The sequence below is a fragment of the Centroberyx affinis genome, unplaced genomic scaffold (assembly GCF_046629955.1).
Source record: "Centroberyx affinis isolate AG114_WGS23_722 - 3 ecotype Tasmania unplaced genomic scaffold, CSIRO-AGI_Caff_v1 ptg001546l_1, whole genome shotgun sequence".
Lineage (NCBI taxonomy): Eukaryota > Metazoa > Chordata > Actinopteri > Beryciformes > Berycidae > Centroberyx > Centroberyx affinis.
This window is the reverse complement of record NW_027280001.1, coordinates 312,325-329,435: the sequence shown is the minus strand read 5'-3', so window position 1 is coordinate 329,435 and position 17,111 is coordinate 312,325. Positions and strand designations below refer to the sequence as shown.

General features: G+C 41.8%; 1 protein-coding gene across 3 annotated transcripts in view; it reads left to right on the top strand.

Annotated features, from left to right (window-relative positions):
- The window catches only part of nck1b (NCK adaptor protein 1b), a 29,532-nt gene that overhangs the window by 464 nt on the left and 11,957 nt on the right, over positions 1 to 17,111 (top strand). The window contains exons 1-3 of one of the 3 annotated variants that reach the window (XM_071527601.1): positions 6,725 to 6,741; positions 9,463 to 9,513; positions 10,818 to 11,058. In XM_071527601.1, the coding sequence (XP_071383702.1) occupies positions 10,833 to 11,058 (226 nt within the window). In that variant the 5' untranslated portion in view covers positions 6,725 to 6,741; positions 9,463 to 9,513; positions 10,818 to 10,832. Of the gene's footprint in view, positions 1 to 6,724; positions 6,742 to 9,462; positions 9,514 to 10,817; positions 11,059 to 14,473; positions 14,561 to 17,111 lie in introns of those variants that run through there. The other 2 variants (XM_071527600.1, XM_071527602.1) reach the window with 2 other exon arrangements.

Sequence of the window (17,111 nt, the reverse complement as noted above, 5' to 3'; positions counted from 1 at the left end):
TTTTTCTTACCCAACTTAACATTAAGTTAGGTAACAAGACATGTTGTCAAGCCTAGGCTATAAAATAAACGCTAAGATAAAGCTATTGTACGACCCCAGATTTGTGGGGTACACTCGATTTTCTTGCAGTGCACCACGTTAACGTTACTTGATTTCTGAGATAGAAAATGAGGAGAACGCCTAAACTATTGTAGCTACAGTAAGCAATATATGGCGTGAATTGTATCTTCTAGTTTATATTGCATTCTCAGATCTTAGCATTAGCTTATTGTATTTTTTTTTATGTGGGAGTTGTATTTACTTGTGCTTTTTGTGCCAAGTTAAACATGAAGTTGTGATGTTTTGTGCACTGATTGGACTCAGGCTTTTAGGATCCAGTCACACAGCCAGGGACTGTTCATGGTCACGATGGATGCATTCCCTACGTTATGGTGCTCTGCTATGAAAATGTATTCATCTTGTTTAAAACAGCTCACTGGCTGAGACTATTGATTGTAATCAAATGATGGGTTATTGTTGTCAGTCACCTGTTGTTTGCCTACTAATAGGCCTCCTAATAACCTTGTACCACTAGGAAATCGTATTGTTTGTAAACCTTCCTACCTAGTGAGGCCAATAGGAAATATACATTCTGTCTTATCATGTCACATTTTGCACATTTAGTGTAACTGACTCTTATTTCAGTGGTTAGATTTCAGGTAAATGCTCCTTCTGCTTATCTTGGTAGTGGTTCTACCTTACACAGCCAAAGCCAGACTAAATGTCATGATTCAGTAACACAATATGTGATATGGTTGTATGGCTATTGGGAGGTACTTTGGGCATATGTTTGTGAAGCCCATTACAAAAACAACAGTGCTGCAACCATACTGTGAGATAATAAACAAATTTATATGGCCTGAGTAATTTATCTCACAATTGATTCATTTTCAGATGTGTGGTTGGGTTGTTGTTTGAGTGTGTAAGATTGAGGGGGTAGGAGATGGCCTGTGTGCTTTTTCTAAATGCCTAGGAAGGGGGGGGTGGGCTTTTGCAGCTGGTGAATACTATAGTTTCTGTAATTATTGTCACACTGACAGACCTCTTCACAGTCTCTCATTAAGGTTTAAGGGAGGGGAGAGGGGGATAGAGACATTTGGTCTGCTGTAACTCGGCTGTGAGGGAGTCACAGGGAGGAGGATAGCCATAGTTTGCAAGGAGACAGAGGGTTGAGGCCCATTCAGAAGTACCATTTCCTTGAAGGCTAACATTAAATTTCTCCAGTCCATTGAGGCCAATTTACAAGACTTGCGAAAATGGCCATTAGGAGCTCTATGAAAAAGAGAATATGTGCCTCTTTATGGTCCTCTCCCATCATCTGCCAGGTCCTGAACTCGCTCTCAGATAAGTACAGAACTGCCATTCAGGACCGGGGCCTCCTGCTCCACTTTAGTCCTCACCATCCGGCTGGGTACATATGTTGACATTGCAGTGACGTGGCCTTATTTACTTCATCTGTCTCCTATTCATAAGCTCCTGTCGACTCAGATACCCTCCAAAAGCAACCAGCCTAGCCTTAGAATACTTGTTTGAATGTTATGGTAGTATAATCCTAGAGACATGGAGTGATATGCTTCAGGGCTAAATAAATGGGGTGAGCTCTTTTTGTAAAGGAACTTACCCTTGCCTCATTCTCGATGCCTGGCTGTGTTTTACCAGTGGCCTCCAGCAGCCAAATCTGGCCCCGCAGTCTAAGGGAAAATACCAACTGTGCAGTTTTCACGATAGCCAGAAAACTAATGTGGCTGAAAATCTCCCTGGTCAAATAACAAGCTCGGCAGTCTAGCCTATTAAGTGGCTTTATGCTTATATTGAAGTTGAGAAATAGGAGAAAATCTTTCTCTCTTCTAATCATATCTCTCTTCTCTCTTGTTGTCTCTCTAATCTCAGTTGTTGCATAAGCTCTCTTCCATTTCCCCTTTTTCTTTCATAATTCTTTTTTTTTCCTGCCTGAAAATTTTTTGTGTGACTGCCCATGCATGTAGGCATGTTTGAACAGTCAATGGCAAAGATACTTTCTAGACCCCAACCAAGGTCACCTGCCTCAGAAGGAACTTATGCCTTAGCCAAGGCACAAAGAGCAGGATAAACAAGCCCTTGGTTCTAACGTGGAAGAATGACATATACCTTAATCAGAGGCCAGTACACTTGAAAACATTCATATGCCCTATCATCTTTGTTCAACTACTGATGCATGGATAGGCCAAGTCATCAGGTACTGCACAGTTAATGATGTTTGGTGTGATGACTGATTTCTCCCCAGTCCTATAATTAGTAAGTCTCTTACACTCTAGGCTATGTGTGGGGAAGATATTTGGTAAGATTTCTCATTTGGAGTGAGTGAACTAGCTTCGTCATTTTAGAGAAGTGGTCTGCAATAAAAATCGGGTGTTTTTCTTTATTAGTTCATCATGGTTTGAGGTTTTCTTGCCATGGTTTTGGCAGAGTAAAAATGAGGATGTATGTATTTGATGTTGTGACTATCATCGTGAAGACAGTCACAACAAGACAGAAGAATTGTTGTGTATCTGGCCTATTATTATAGAAGAAATTATTATTGCCAAAATGTGTTCTCTAGAGATTGAAATTTCCTTCCTGATGAATAGACTTTTTAAAAAAACAACATATATTTTCACTGTGTAGAGCGAAGCTTGGTCAAATCAGCCCACCTCTAGGTATCTTGTGTGAAGTTGTTGAATCAACACTACGTGTGGCCTACAGCATCTAGTCTACTTGCTTCTACCACAAAGTTACAGCAGGAAGATTTATTTTTCATTGCCAAGCTAGCTGAAATGGTATCAAGGATCTGTGATGTGCAACTGGTGGGCTATGGGCTGCGTTTGGCCCCCACACTATTTAAATTTGCCTCCCTCCTCATGAATTTCTTGCTTGTAAGTGCAGTAATACAGTAGGCGTCACTGCCTAAAGCGAGGTTAATCTTAATTGGACCCCAGTGAGTAGGCATGCATTTGGTATTGATGGAAATAAGCTTGTCTCATCACACTGGAGCACTTTTCAAGTGACCCTCCCGCCCCCTTCGCCACCCTCCGATCTCCTGTTTTTTTTTGCATGGGATTCTGCATGGAACCACTAGGTGCTAGGTTGTATACAACAATTATTCTTATTAGTGAAGAACGATTTGATGGTTCAAGTGGCCCTTCAAGTAGAGGTGTTTTATAAAGCAATATTCTAATTCAAACTTCTGAATAACCATAATTGTATTTAGTTGGGTAGTTTTGAATTTGCATATTATAACAAAAATGCTAAATATAAAGTTTTCCACATGACACACTAGGCTAATTTTCTGCTATGATCTTGAACTCTATTATAAGATGTTACCTGGCTGTTTGTCACCACAGAACTAGCCGTCACTACAGAACTAGCTTTAGGCTTCAAAATCACTTGCAAATTGATTTTCAAAACAAACATTCATGCATTTTTTTTTAAAAACAGGAAGTAGCCTATATTACACTCTCTTATTAAGTGATATTCTAAATGAACTTACAATTTGAAGCATAGTCAATCAAGCACAGTCTCCCCAGGGAGTGTTTTAAAGTGTGCGAGTGTGCACCTCAACCAGGGCAGGTGCAGGTACTGTGTGAAATGTTTACTTCCTGGTTTCTCTCCTATCAAACGTCTCGTTGATCTTCTTTGCTCAGGCACCAGATTTTTGTGGCATCACCATGCAATCTGGAATGCCTCCTGCTCAAGACGCTCATACACAAGTTCCAACACGTGCCTCACCCAGAGTTTTGTCCCAAGTGGCTTGTTCTAGTCCTATTGTGACAGCACCCTACGGCTTATACCTGTCAGGATGCACGAAGACTAAGAGGAAGCCAATGTATCCATTTCAGCTCTCTCACACAAGCTGTCTGGGATTATTATCTCTTGTGGTTTACAAATGATCTGTTATTTTGACTGCAACAAAGGCTTTTTCTAGAAGAGTGCTATTGCGAAGAGGTATACAAGAGCTACAGTACATTGCATGCACATGGTTTGATTGTTTTGTGTGGATCATATCTTCCACTGACTCCTGTGAATGCCACTAGTAGCCTGAAGTAGCCTGGTACCACACAAGCTGAAACCGCAAACAGGTTTATTGTACTGTAACACTTGATATCATGAATCCTTTTGCTTTGTAAACTTACATTAGTGATTGGGAAATCCCCTGTAGCATTCAGTGTCAGTGAGATTACATGGAGGTTTAATTTAATGATCCCATATGGTTTGGATGTGGCCATTGTTGGACTTGAGAGTGATAGCAGTTAGGCCACCCAGACCAAGAACCGGCAACTGAGGCAAATAGCAGGGCGTGGATGCGGATGTGCAGGCTCCACTGATGCAGGTGGGGTCTGGGGAAATGGATTCCTTCATACATAGGTAGTACTGGTGCATATCTCAGAGGAATAAGCCCAGGTATACTGCTAAGACCAGTTGTAGACTTTCAGTTAAAATACTGAAAGGTGCTGGTTAGCAAACGTTTGGGTGTGGCCTAAATTTCATGTCTTTTTCTTTTGCATACACAGTAATATAGTGGTCTTACTTCCACATTTAGACTGTTCTCCAACTGTAGGCTTTCCTGTCACATTAGCAAGCACTTTGATTATGTAATTTGCAGTGGTGTATGTATGATACAGCAGATTAGAATAAGGAATAGGCTGTGAGAATTACAAAAGTACCGCTACAAATATATTCTTGTAAAATCCATATACATGGCTATTTGGATGTGATATGCCCAAAGATTCATAAATATTGCTCTTATCTCCTTCTAAAATTTGTGTCTATACAGTAAGTGAGACTGTAAACAGTCTCACTTACTGTATAGACACAAATTTTAAGATGCAAAATCAGTTTGCATGATTTCAATTTAAAATGCAAAATCTCATGCAAAATCTTTGGTATATCCAAACTTGGATATACCATACCTTTGCAAGCTAGCTCCCAAATAGTTGGTATGAGACTTAAATTCAAACGCTGGCAGTTGGTGTCCAGTACACTTAGAGATTTGTTATGAGCATAAGATGAGCCTTTTGATGTGAAGTAAAAAAAACTTCACATCATTTTGCTGTGAGAGTAAATCTCTGGCTATTCTCAAAGGACATGAGCCATGGTCTATTTAAGGCCATTCCCAACTGCAGAGCATGATCCCAAGGGGTGGATAACCAACTCGGCTCTTAATACTAGAGGCCTCTCTGTCCTTAATCGAAATTTTAATGTGAAAAATGTTGGATGATGGAACAATGCTGTTTTCAAATGCGGAAAGATCAGGTCTTCCTCCTGCAACACTGGTGTGGCATTTGCAAGTGTAAGTTTGCTCTGAACTTGATCTCTCTTATCTCATACATTGAGGCAAATACTGTGTATTACATGCATCAATGCAAAGCAAAGATGAGATATCTGAACTTGTCTGAACTCATAGGTCAAGCCTGCACTCTGTCAGATTGCATCACTTTCCCACCCTCCGTTCACTCCTGTGTCCCCACTTCCTGTCTCACAGCTGGCCTGTCAAGTCTCCCATGACCCTTTGCTGCTCTGCTGCAGTTTTGTTTTGAGAGGATTTAGGACAGCTGGGATGAGATGCAGTCTCCTGGGTTTTAGTTGCTGTGGTCCGATATGAAAAGAGCGCAAGCATCTATCCATCGGTCCTATACTGTCCTGCTCTGTCCATTCATGGGGCAGACTGTTCAGGCTGCTGACCTGCCCTGCGGCTAAAATGTAGGCTAAGTTTTGGTGTAAGTTAGAGGAAGTACAGCAGTGCCGGAGGGGCTGAGTGAGCAGTGAGCATACAGAGCACATTCCAGAAGGCACCAGAGCCCTGTGATTTTAGCAGGCTGTCACAGGGATTAGGTTACTCTGTCTGCCTCTGTGAGCTCATGCTGTTGCTGTCTCGGTGCCTCAACACTCCTGCCGAGTAGTGGTACAGTTTTGCTATCAGCTCCCACAGTGAAAAAGAAAGACATTGATCCATAGATGTTCTCTCAGGCCACTTTAGCCCACACAATGTACTGTAATGTAGTCTCCACTTCTTGTGACTTCATTTTTACCTAGAATCTCTGATGTTAGCCTTTGGTAAATAAAGGAGGTGCCATGCACTGAAATCCATGCTGAAGACTAATACACTTACAGTTCTTTGAAAAGGATACGTCTCTCTTTTCATTACACTCTTCAATATAAGCCTATCCCTCCTTTTGAAATGCATTGCCTCATAGGCCACTGGGTGTGCTCTTTGACTAGATCTCAACTTTTTTTTCCTTTTTTTTTCTGTGGAGACACAAGGTCTTGTGGCAGCAGCTGAAGACTTACAGGATGTGGTGAACTCATGTCACTCTATTGTCTCATAGTAACATACGATAACTCGCAAAGTTGCACACTGCATTTCTTTTACCACCGACGTGCAGTTGGTGTGGTTTAAGTTTGCAGTGCCATTTTTAACTTAAAGTTTTATTGTCTAGCAGAAAGGTAGGCTATTTTCAAAAAAATCTAACTGGAAAAGCACTACCCTGTCCTTTTAATATTGCTAAGATAACAGTGCCAGAATTGGGTGACTGCTCTTGTGCTGAAGGGGCACTGTTGTGACAGTGTTGGCACTCTTGAGAGCATGAGTGGATTACTGATAATGACACTGGATGACCTGTCATTGGCCCACAACCACTGCCTTGGCAGGAGATAAGGTTGACCCACTCTCTGTCAACTTGGAAATGAGTAAGTCTACCTTTGCCTGACATGAATAGACTTGCCATTCTTTCCTGCAGTATTATAAGCGCATAGATTTAATTTGGTGTTGTTGCCAATGAATTGAAAGCTTTTCAGCATGGGGCCACTTTGTAGATAAGATATTAAACATGTCTCTGTATTGTACAACCACTTGTCCAAGCCTAAAATGGCTGTGTGACCCCTGCTCAGACAAGAGGAGGGGGTTTCACAAAGTGGCTCAGAACTGTTTATTTGCAAGCTAGCTCCCTATTTGCAGCATTGATGGGTAGAAATGACATCTTAGCCCCCTCCCTCCTTTCTTTCCAATAAATTACAGTTGGGCTGTAACACTTACTGTGTTATCACAGTAGAGAAGAGAAGCCTGTTTTATGGTTACTAATAAGAAAAAAAGTGAAGAAACTCAAACATAAACACAACAAATATTTTGCCAGTTCATAGATGTTGCATGAAGCTGTTTCTATGGCAGTGGCTGATGAGATAAGAGAATACCATCCTTAGAAATGTGCCAGACTTGTCCAAGTATGCTCTCATTTAATGTGTGCTGTGAGGCTGGGGGGTGGATTGGGGTACCTGTTAGTTCTGCCAGGCAGCAGGGTAAATAAAGATCTCTGGGATGAATGTGACACCATTTGAGCAGTTTGACCTGTCTGACCTCGTTTTTAGTGCATCTGAGTGGCCAGTGCCCTTGGCTCAGTCTGCAGCTGCACGATTAGCCAGGAGCATCTGTTGCCCAACTTTTTGATCCCCCTTCACATCTGCACCGTCTTAAGTCACTGTGGTGTTAATGTGCACTTAGTGTTCAGCCACTCTAGATGTGGGTGGGGGGTGGTGGCAGCTAAGGGCGGTGGGATTGGGATGCAATCTGCTGTCCTAAAATAGGAGTTATCTGGGAAAGGGATAGCCCATTGATGATTCTGTGGTACACTACTAAGAAGAATGGAGAGAGTGGAGATATTAAGGAACGAAATGGAAATGGAGGGATATTGTAAATGGAGAAGGAGCACACATACACACTCCTCAGCCTCTTTGGCAGACAGTTGTCCAGCCCAGCCCAGGGAGTGGAGAGATTGTTGCCTTTGTCTTGGCGAGAGAGAGACAGCACTCGAGGAGAGTAAATCAGCTCTTTGTTTTTGCATGCCGCTCCCTATGTTGCCTCCCAGTGTTCATTAATTTAATTAGAGATGGAATCGAGGCAGGCAATAACATGCCATGAGATAAAACCACAGTATACACCCTAATGTGCTTTTGCAAAACAAACCAACAATGCCACACATGGATAAATACAGGCCAGACCCCAGGTGTACCCCTTTAAAACTTTAATGTGAGCTCAGTTATATGTAATAGAGGGCCAATTTGGGATCCTCAGCCTTGGACTCTACATTGACTGCTCATGGTCTTATCCACCCTCCCATAAATTATTAGATAAAGAGGAGGCTTAAATGAGATGTGGCACAATCATGCCCACTGGCTTTTCCATGTGGATGCAACATCTCAATGTTGTGAATTTTTCTCCAGAAAAGCTTGACTAAGGATCTTCGCAGCACTAGCCTGTCATGCTTATTTGGCCTGTATTCCTGTTGGCTAATCATGCTGAAACATAGCTCAGCTCCCTATGCTCCTTGTGTTTGCCTAAGATCAGGTTCTGGGCCATCTCAACGCCAGCTGCAGCTGAAACCCAGACACTACCGCTTCAAATAAAAACCAAGAGCTCTCAATCTGTGAGGTCAGTGTCTAGGTCCCCTATGTCAGTCAGAGGGAGAAAGGTGAAACTCCGTCCACTGCCATGACATCAGAGTAGCTAAGCAGCCCCTTCTATAGTGCTTAACTCTTTCACCAATGTTGACCCATGTATCTGTTAACCTAAACATAGCTTAGTTGTGCTGATAGCTAGCTGGATCATAAGACCGAGTATGTGAATGTACTCATTGTTAAAGATGAAGAAGTTTTCAGACCGGATCATATGTGATATAGGCCTACTCCCATATCATAATTTGAGAATGCCCGGGGCCCCTCAAAGTGCTTGTGATTAATAGCATTGCAAACAATGAAGCTAAGCTTGTCATGTGGTCCACATATTCTCAGCGGTTGATTTGCATAGACTACACGGGACAGTTTGTTTTAGACCCATGCTGGATTTAAAACAATATCCTACTCATTTGCCTGCAATGAGTACTTCCACTCACTGACATAACAGCACTGCTGACATAGAGTGCCTCTCTTCCTTACTTCCCTGTTACTGTAATCTGTCCTTTTGCCATCTTCCTGGCTCCTGGGTTTGTGTTTGATGCGTAACACAATAGACAATCGTTGGACGGCTCCAGAGAGGAAATCGTCCCCTCTGTAAATTTCTGAAGAATGTGGATACTGAAAGATTAACTGTAAACTTTCTGGCATTTGTCAGTGTTGAAGACTGAAAAGAATAGTCACTTTTATCTGTTATTTCAAGAATACAATTGATGGGGGGAAAATTATGTCTGAAGAAACTAAACTATGGAAGTGGCAGTTGGCATGTCGTCAGGGTTCAGGTCAAGCTGTAGTGTAACTTGGATGGTTTGTGGTGTTATATTGGCAGTAGCTTGGTTGTGTTGAACAACCAAGATTCAGAAACAGGATCTACTTAGAATGACAACGAATCAGCAAATTTCTGGGGAAATTCAGGGAACAGCTACTTTTTTGTAATGCTCATGCATATTTTTGTTCTTTTTCTAGGTCATCAGAGGAGTATCAGAGTCTTAAGTTCTCAGCTTTGATGCAGTACAGGTACAGTGATCATCTATTTTCAAACACAGTTTCAAAATGTATTTTTGGTTTGTCTCTTACCTTGCCATTTATTCTGTCTGGAGTAAATAACACAGTTGGAGAATGAAAATGTGTATGAAGGTTGGCAGATATGTCAATCCAGAAGGCACTGATGGACAGATGGCACTGAGGGAGTCCTGAATTTTGTCCATATACCCCTTATTCCCTAGTTGTGTTCATAAAGGCCTTATGACTCATCTGCAATTGTAAAAGCAAAATAAAAAACAAAATTGTCATTGATCATCTATCCACATCGAAGTTGGTCAGCAGCATTTTACCTCAGATTTGTTTCTCTGGACTACAAATCTAGAAACTCAGTTGAGAGTTTGAGTTTGTTTGAGGAGGAATGGTGTTAGAAGACATTAGTTCATCAGTAAGAGAACTTGTACTATGAATACTGTTTGCCATCATAAATAGGCTACAAAATGATATGTTCATTGTAGCCTATACAGTATCCTGATGTGATAAGCTAACAAGCTACTGCCCAGAAATGGCCAACAAATTGTATTTTTCCATTTTGAAAGGTTTAGCTTAATGATATGTAGGGCAACAAACGATTAATGTCATAAACAATTAATTGGATGATTATTACGATTATTAGTTCAGAAACTACATTTGAAAAATATTTGTCTTGTTTTTGCTTTCTTCCCTTTTTTAAAAACAAATGCTTAAAAAAAATCACAGATAATGTTTGAGGGTTAAGTGAACTGACATTTCCACTTATTTTCCCATTACAATTATTTTCTTTGAAAGAAGCTACTATACACTATACTTTTACTACAGTACACTACACCACTAAACACTACACTATTATGCTATTGTTTGACTACAGTACAGATTCAAATATTGCATGTCTTCTGAAATAATGAAAAAGAAATGCATCATGTCTAAATGAACTATACTCACTCCAGCCACACTAGACTCTATATTTTGACAGGCAACAGTATTTGATATTGGAAAAAAAAACATAAGCCTCCTTGACTATTGCTTCAACAAACACGGCCTTGCATACTAACACTAAAGTACTAAAGATGTGCATTCAGGCTCTTGACAGGTGATAGAAACTGAAACTAACTTTATTGCTACTACTACTGCACTGTAGCCAACATTAGCTGCAGATGGCACTGTACAACGGAAATATTATTCGGTCATCTATTATTGTTGAAATTGTTGATAATGTTGAATAATTGTTTCAGCCCTACTGACAGGTCAGCCAATATTCCTTGACATCTGTTCTACATCTTCTCCATCTCTCTCTCCCTCAGTGCAACTAGTGCAAGATGACGGAAGAGGTGATTGTCATCGCCAAGTTTGACTACATGGCCCAGCAGGACCAGGAGCTGGACATCAAGAAAAATGAGCGCCTCTGGCTCCTTGACGACTCCAAGTCCTGGTGGAGGGTTCGAAATGCCACCAACAAAACAGGCTTTGTGCCCTCCAACTACGTGGAAAGGAAAAACAGCGCTAGGAAAGCCTCTATTGTCAAGAACCTCAAAGACACACTTGGTAAAAAACAGCTACGGTTTTTTCATTTTACCAATCAATGTTTAATTCAACATTTGATAGTTTAATAAGCAATGGGCAGAAACCATGTTTAAGTTTACACTCTCCAGCTCTTTGTTTATTTTTATCGTAGGAGCTTGCAAGGTTCCAGTTAACCTGTGTAGATATCTGCACTATAAACATTTATATTTCCTCTGTCACTCATAACATAACTGTAGGCCAACTTGCTTTGTATTTCAAACAGTTGGGTGATGACATTCAAGCTCAAGAGAGCAGCGTCAAAGGACTTCCTTTATCTAGGCCAGCTCATTGTTTTATGCCTCCTTTTGTTTTTCACCACAATATTGCTGTGAGATACACCACAGGAAGATGGCCCCCAGTCTTGTTATGTATCATTGGTTGAAGCCACTGAGCGCGATTTATTCTCACAGTGTCTTTACAGTAGAGCTTTAAAAGTGTCTGTTGTGCAGTATCTGGTGCAAGGGTTAGGCTGCTGTGTGCGTTTTACCTTGAAACACTTGCTCAGGTAAGGCAGTCATATACTTTGTGATTTCAGATATCCATTTGAAGGTTAAGTACAAATATAAACAACGTTTGAATTTGTGTTTGGCAAATTAGGCTGTGTGCCAAAATGAAAAATAGGTGTTTAACTCAACCCAATTTATATTAAGTGTCAATGCACAGGAAGTGTAATGGCTAGTCAGTACAAAGACGTTAACAAGACGTTAATAACTGTTTTGTGTTAACAAACAAAGATTTGTACTTTGTGTTTCTGCATTTTGCATGAAGGATCACAACTGAGGATTTCATCCAGTCCTTGTACCAAGACCAGAATCGAAATGGCACAGGTGTTGTCTGCACTGTCAACACAACAGTAATATTTCTGGGCACTGTCGTTTGCCAAGGGGCCTGTACTGCTAGGAACACTCCGAGCCAAATGTGGCTGTATATGTGAACCCAGGTTACCATTTGTCTTAGCTTAATTCTTCTTGATGACAGACATTCATGATAATTTAGTTTGCACACACTGACCACTGGCATCCAGTCTAGAATCCAGCCAAATAGCCTGGCACCTTTTTGGCCTGTGATTTGACCTTTCTATGTCTCGTATGTGTTTTCATAAGATGTCTGTCAGTGTTGGTGTCTTTAGATTCTAATGCTTTTCATACTAGTCCAACCTTTTCTGCTCTCCAGGGTATCATCTAAGAGCATGATGGCATGGTCCTGTTTGTTGGTATACTTCTGCCATGTTTGTTTAGCCCAGTTCCTATTAGATCAATAATGTTACAACGGAATAAGGACAACAACGTAAGCCACTGTATTAAAGGGAGCTTTAAGACACTGTAGAATAGGGCTGCATGATATTTACGATAATAATAATAATAACGTTGACCAATGATATATTTGCATATGTTGTGGTATTAATCCAATACAGTAATTCTCTTTTTAAGTTGTTAAAAAATGTTGTTAAAAATTGTGTGTTGGAGACTTATATACTTGTCATCGTAATGCATAGGATTTGCTCATTTTGATTAAATGAAACATTTTCAGTGGTTTGATAAACTTCCTAAAACATCTTTGCTAAAGAAAATTAAGTATTGCAGCCTACAGTTTTAAAGTTATGATAGTCAATATTGCGATTTCAGTATTTTTTGTGAATTATTGTGATTTCCTCCTATAGAGCACAAGCCAGTGCTTGCTGTTTGTGGCCCCACTGAACATACCGCACTGTACAACACTTGTCAGGCTGAGGAAGAGAGAGGTAGCCTTCTCTTCTCTGCTTGGCTTTGATGTGGGGATGACCTACTCCTGCATAGGGTGACCTGTAAGGGGGGGAAGCCCTTGGCCCCAAATTGGCTCTACCCTGCACAGTTCAGCATAGAGGACTCACAGGCTGTCTGGGAGGAAGGGGGTTTGTTTCGGTGCCGCTAACCTGAAATGTGTCATAATTATATTACTGTATCACACACTGCGGTATTTGCAGTAACAGTATCTACTGGACACAATGAGTAAAGTCTTCCTGTTAGCTGCACAGTTTGTGTGTGTATGTGTGTTGTGGTGAGGGGTGAGGGGTGACTGGTGGAGTAAGGGCAGGGCTTTGTGCCGAAATGCTCTGATGATTAAGAACACTATAACAACAGGAAGAGGTCTCTTGAGGCTGTGCTGTGCACTGCAAACGAAGGTCCCTGGGAGTTTAAGTGTGGTAACTTGCAAATCATTCATCTCTAATTTGTTTTCTTGGATTTTTCATCACATTTTTTCTCATTTGTCATTTCTTGGCCTAAGCACATGCATTGTTAAAGTTAAAACATAACTGCTGTGCACTTTCAGCCTATACAGTCTGTTGTGTCTGGTCTGTTGTGATGTGTTTAGGTTTGTCTATCAGTCTATAATGTGTTATGTGTGTGTGTGTGTGTTGTGAGGCTGTGAGGCTCCCACCACCTCTTCACCTGTCACTGTATCCATAGATCACATAACCTCAGGTGAGCAGCTGCCCAGATGACACACACACACACACACACGCGCACACACACACACACACACACACACACACACACACACACACACACACACACACACACAGGCTCAGGGTTGTTGGAGATCCAGCTCTTAAAAAGTGCTAATATACCAAAACATTGAACGCTTGTTAATAATTGACCTTTGTGTTTGTTTGATCATAGTTATTTTGGCTAGATTTTAATTGGTAAATAGGGAAGGGGGGATTGTCTAAATGTTTGTGGGAGAACAATGAGAGAAGCAGCTTGATGACCACATGTTCATATTTTATGTGGGAGGAAGAAGCCTATTTTTTTTTTTTAAACATTGGCTTGGTTGCTGGGTGTGGAATAGTGTCATCATTTAAAAGAATGTGTGAGGGTATGAGCTATCTGCAGATGGTGGTGTGTGCGTGTGTGTGTGTGTGTGTGTGCGTTTTGAGGATTCATGTTTCCTGGGTTTGTTGTAAAGTTGTGAGTGTGTCTCTGCAAGCAACTGCAATCATGTGACACTAAATACTCCCTGACTCACCCATGGGCTGTACACACAGATTCCATAGAATGCTAGAATGTTTGGAAAAAGCCCCTTCTTTCACTTCTCCATCTGCTCTAAGTGGTGATGAAATGGCTCCTTCCCTTCCCATTTCTGTTTCTCTCTACTCTCTTGTCTATTTCTCTGTTTCTGTCTCTCTGTCTCTCTCTCTCTCTCTCTCTCTCTCTCTCTCTCTCTCTCTGCCTGCCCCCCCCTTTCCTTCTCCATGAGGCCTCTGTACTCTGCCTTCCAGAGTTGGACTCGAGGCCTCTCTCTCCTGTTCTCCCATTGGTTAGGCCAGGCCACATGGTCCTAGGGTGGGCTGCCCTGCTCCGCTATCCGCCCAGCTCTCTGGGTGTTCACATGGAATAACTCTACAGCTGCAGTGGGAAGAGAGCAGGGGCCGGGGAAGACAGAGAGAGAGGGAGAGAGAGCGAGCCCAAAATGGACATGGCTAACCTATTCAAACATTTCTTTCGTGAGTTTTCAACTTTCCTAGTCTTCTCTAGCTCTTCGTTTTGAAACTTTTTCTAACTTGGCTGTTGTAAAAATGGGTGTAGAGTTCTTTTGTGTTAAGTTTGTGCTGTTTTTTTTTCTCTCCCTCTCGCTTTGAAGGACTGGTTGTCAGGTTTTTTTTCTCTTCCTTTCTGATTTTTCACTTTGGTTGTGAGATGGTTTCTGCTTGAGGGTATGCAAATGAGTCATATTTAGTTTGTGTGAAAGCCAATTTTCGTGCTAACATGTTGTGTTGGCAGAGAGCGAGAGGGTGTCTTCACAGCTTTTGAGTATCTGTCTGTCTGAGCGGCTGCAAAGACTGGGTGGATATGCTTTTGAAAAGCCTTCTGCTGAGCCGAAGCCTGTAATTGCCTCAGCACTCATTCTCTCTCTCTGTCTCTTTCTTTTAAACACACATACACACACACACACACACACATACGGTAATCCTACTCCATTTTTTTCTCCTTCTTAGTGAGTGGGCCGTAACTCACTGGATTACATTATCATGCTTGAAGAACCCCCCCTCTCCGCCCTGTTTAGGAATATCTCAAGACATAGCCAAAGCCTGTTTTCTTTTATGCTACCCTCAGGGCGGGCTAGCTAGTTCTGGGAGGGTCCCCCCCACTCCCAGTAATGAGCTACAGTGGAAGGGATGCGGGGTGCTCATGTAGAACACTGTAGTCATTGTGTTGAGAGGAGGAAGGGGTCTGTGCTGATTGATGGGGCGACTAGGCTCCCATCTCCTGCACCTCGCTCAGTTATCACAGGAATGTCATTACCCGGGCAGTTCCGTGGTCCGCGGATACTTTACAGCCACACTGACACACTTTTTCAAAGGGCCCCGGCGCACACCCACGCTGCAATCTCACCTTGTAACTGTTGAGTGGTGTCCTCTGCCTCTGTCGATCTCCCCTACCTACCTGTCTGTGTGTGTGTGTGTGTGTGTGTGTGTCCCCGCTGACTGGCATAAAGACTGTATGTAGTCAAAGGATCTAGAGAGTGGTATAGGATGAGAAACTGGGCTCTTTAAATAGTGATGAGCTAACAAACCTTTTGTTTGTGTAAACTTCAGAGCCGTTGGTCTTCCTTCTCTACTTTTCGCTCTCTCTCTCGCTCTCTCTCTCTCTCTCCCCTCCCTCTGTTTTCCTGTCTCTTGGCCTCCCCAGTGAGCGGAAACTCTAATTTGAGCCACATTTCTCCCAGAGCTTTGGAGGAGTGTGGAGCAGAGAGGAAGTGAGAAGTTAGAAGGAAGTTGAATCATCGTTGAGCGTCTGTCTGTTGGTCTTTCTGGGAGTTTCTTGTCATGCTCTCCCTCTTCTCAAACTTGTTTTCTTGCTCCAAACCTGTTCCCAGAGCAAATAAGCAAAATACTGTTGTAATTAGAAGACTGGCGGGAGAGTTCACTCAACTTTAGTTAGTTTTGTTTTTTCCCCTCTAAAGCTATCCACCCGTCTTTGTTTTCCTGTGTCTTCTGCCATTAGGAATTGCATAAGAGGAAGTGAGTGATGGCTGGCCTCGTTGAAGAGTAGCCAGTGCCATAAACATGTTTGTAGAACAGAAGAGTGGAAACAGGACAGCTCCCTTTGTCTGTTGAACTTGGTCTGAGTTTCAGAATTAACGTTCTGGTTAGCTCTCTAAGAGTTAGCAATAGCTTACAAAAAAAAGGGTAGGCATAATAAGCTAAAGCTTCAGCCGACACCTTTTCGGTCAGTTTTTTTTTGTTTTCCATTTCATTTATTGCCTTATTGTTATTTATTTATTTCTATGTACATACATTTTGGAAAATTGTTAAAAAGGACCGAAATTAAAAAAAATACTACTACTACTACTTACTGTTGAAGGCTCTATTGAATTAGTTTGTGTTGGGTCTGTGAAGATGTAGCCTAAATAAAGGTAACAATCCTTTAATGTACTTGCCTATTTGCATCTGGTGTGCCAGTATCTTTCTGTATCATCTGAAATTTAAGTTCATATTGGGCAGATATGCTACAGCTGATGTGTGACTGTATATCATTCCAGTGTGGCTGCAACTGTGTAACTGTGATCATGTGCTCAAAATGTCAGACTCACAATTCCCTGTGATTTCTCTGCTTGTCTTATGAGTGTTGGTCCAGCTCATTGTAAAAGACTTTCCCTTAGAATCTATTAATAGCCTTGCTTGATTCAAAAGCAGTAAGATTTCAGAGCTGAAGTTAATATTGGCTGGAATTAATGAGACCACGTGTTTGTTTTGCTCTCAGGAAGGGTTGTACTTGGCGTAGACTCTGAGGGTAATGGTGTACCGTCCAGGGCAGTAAAAACCAAATGGAGAGCTCTGCTTCTTGCTCCCCGCTCCTCTCCCCCTGCCTCTCGTCTCCATCGCAGAGACTGATAGCTGCGCAGGAAACGCACGGCGCTCTTTCAACTTCAGCCGTCTGAGACATCAAAAGCACTCAACCATCAGTCAGACATGTTAGCAGCACTGCCTTGATTGAAGCTGCAGTCTTAAAAAGGCAGCCTCCACCAACCCAACTATAGAATGCGCCAACTCA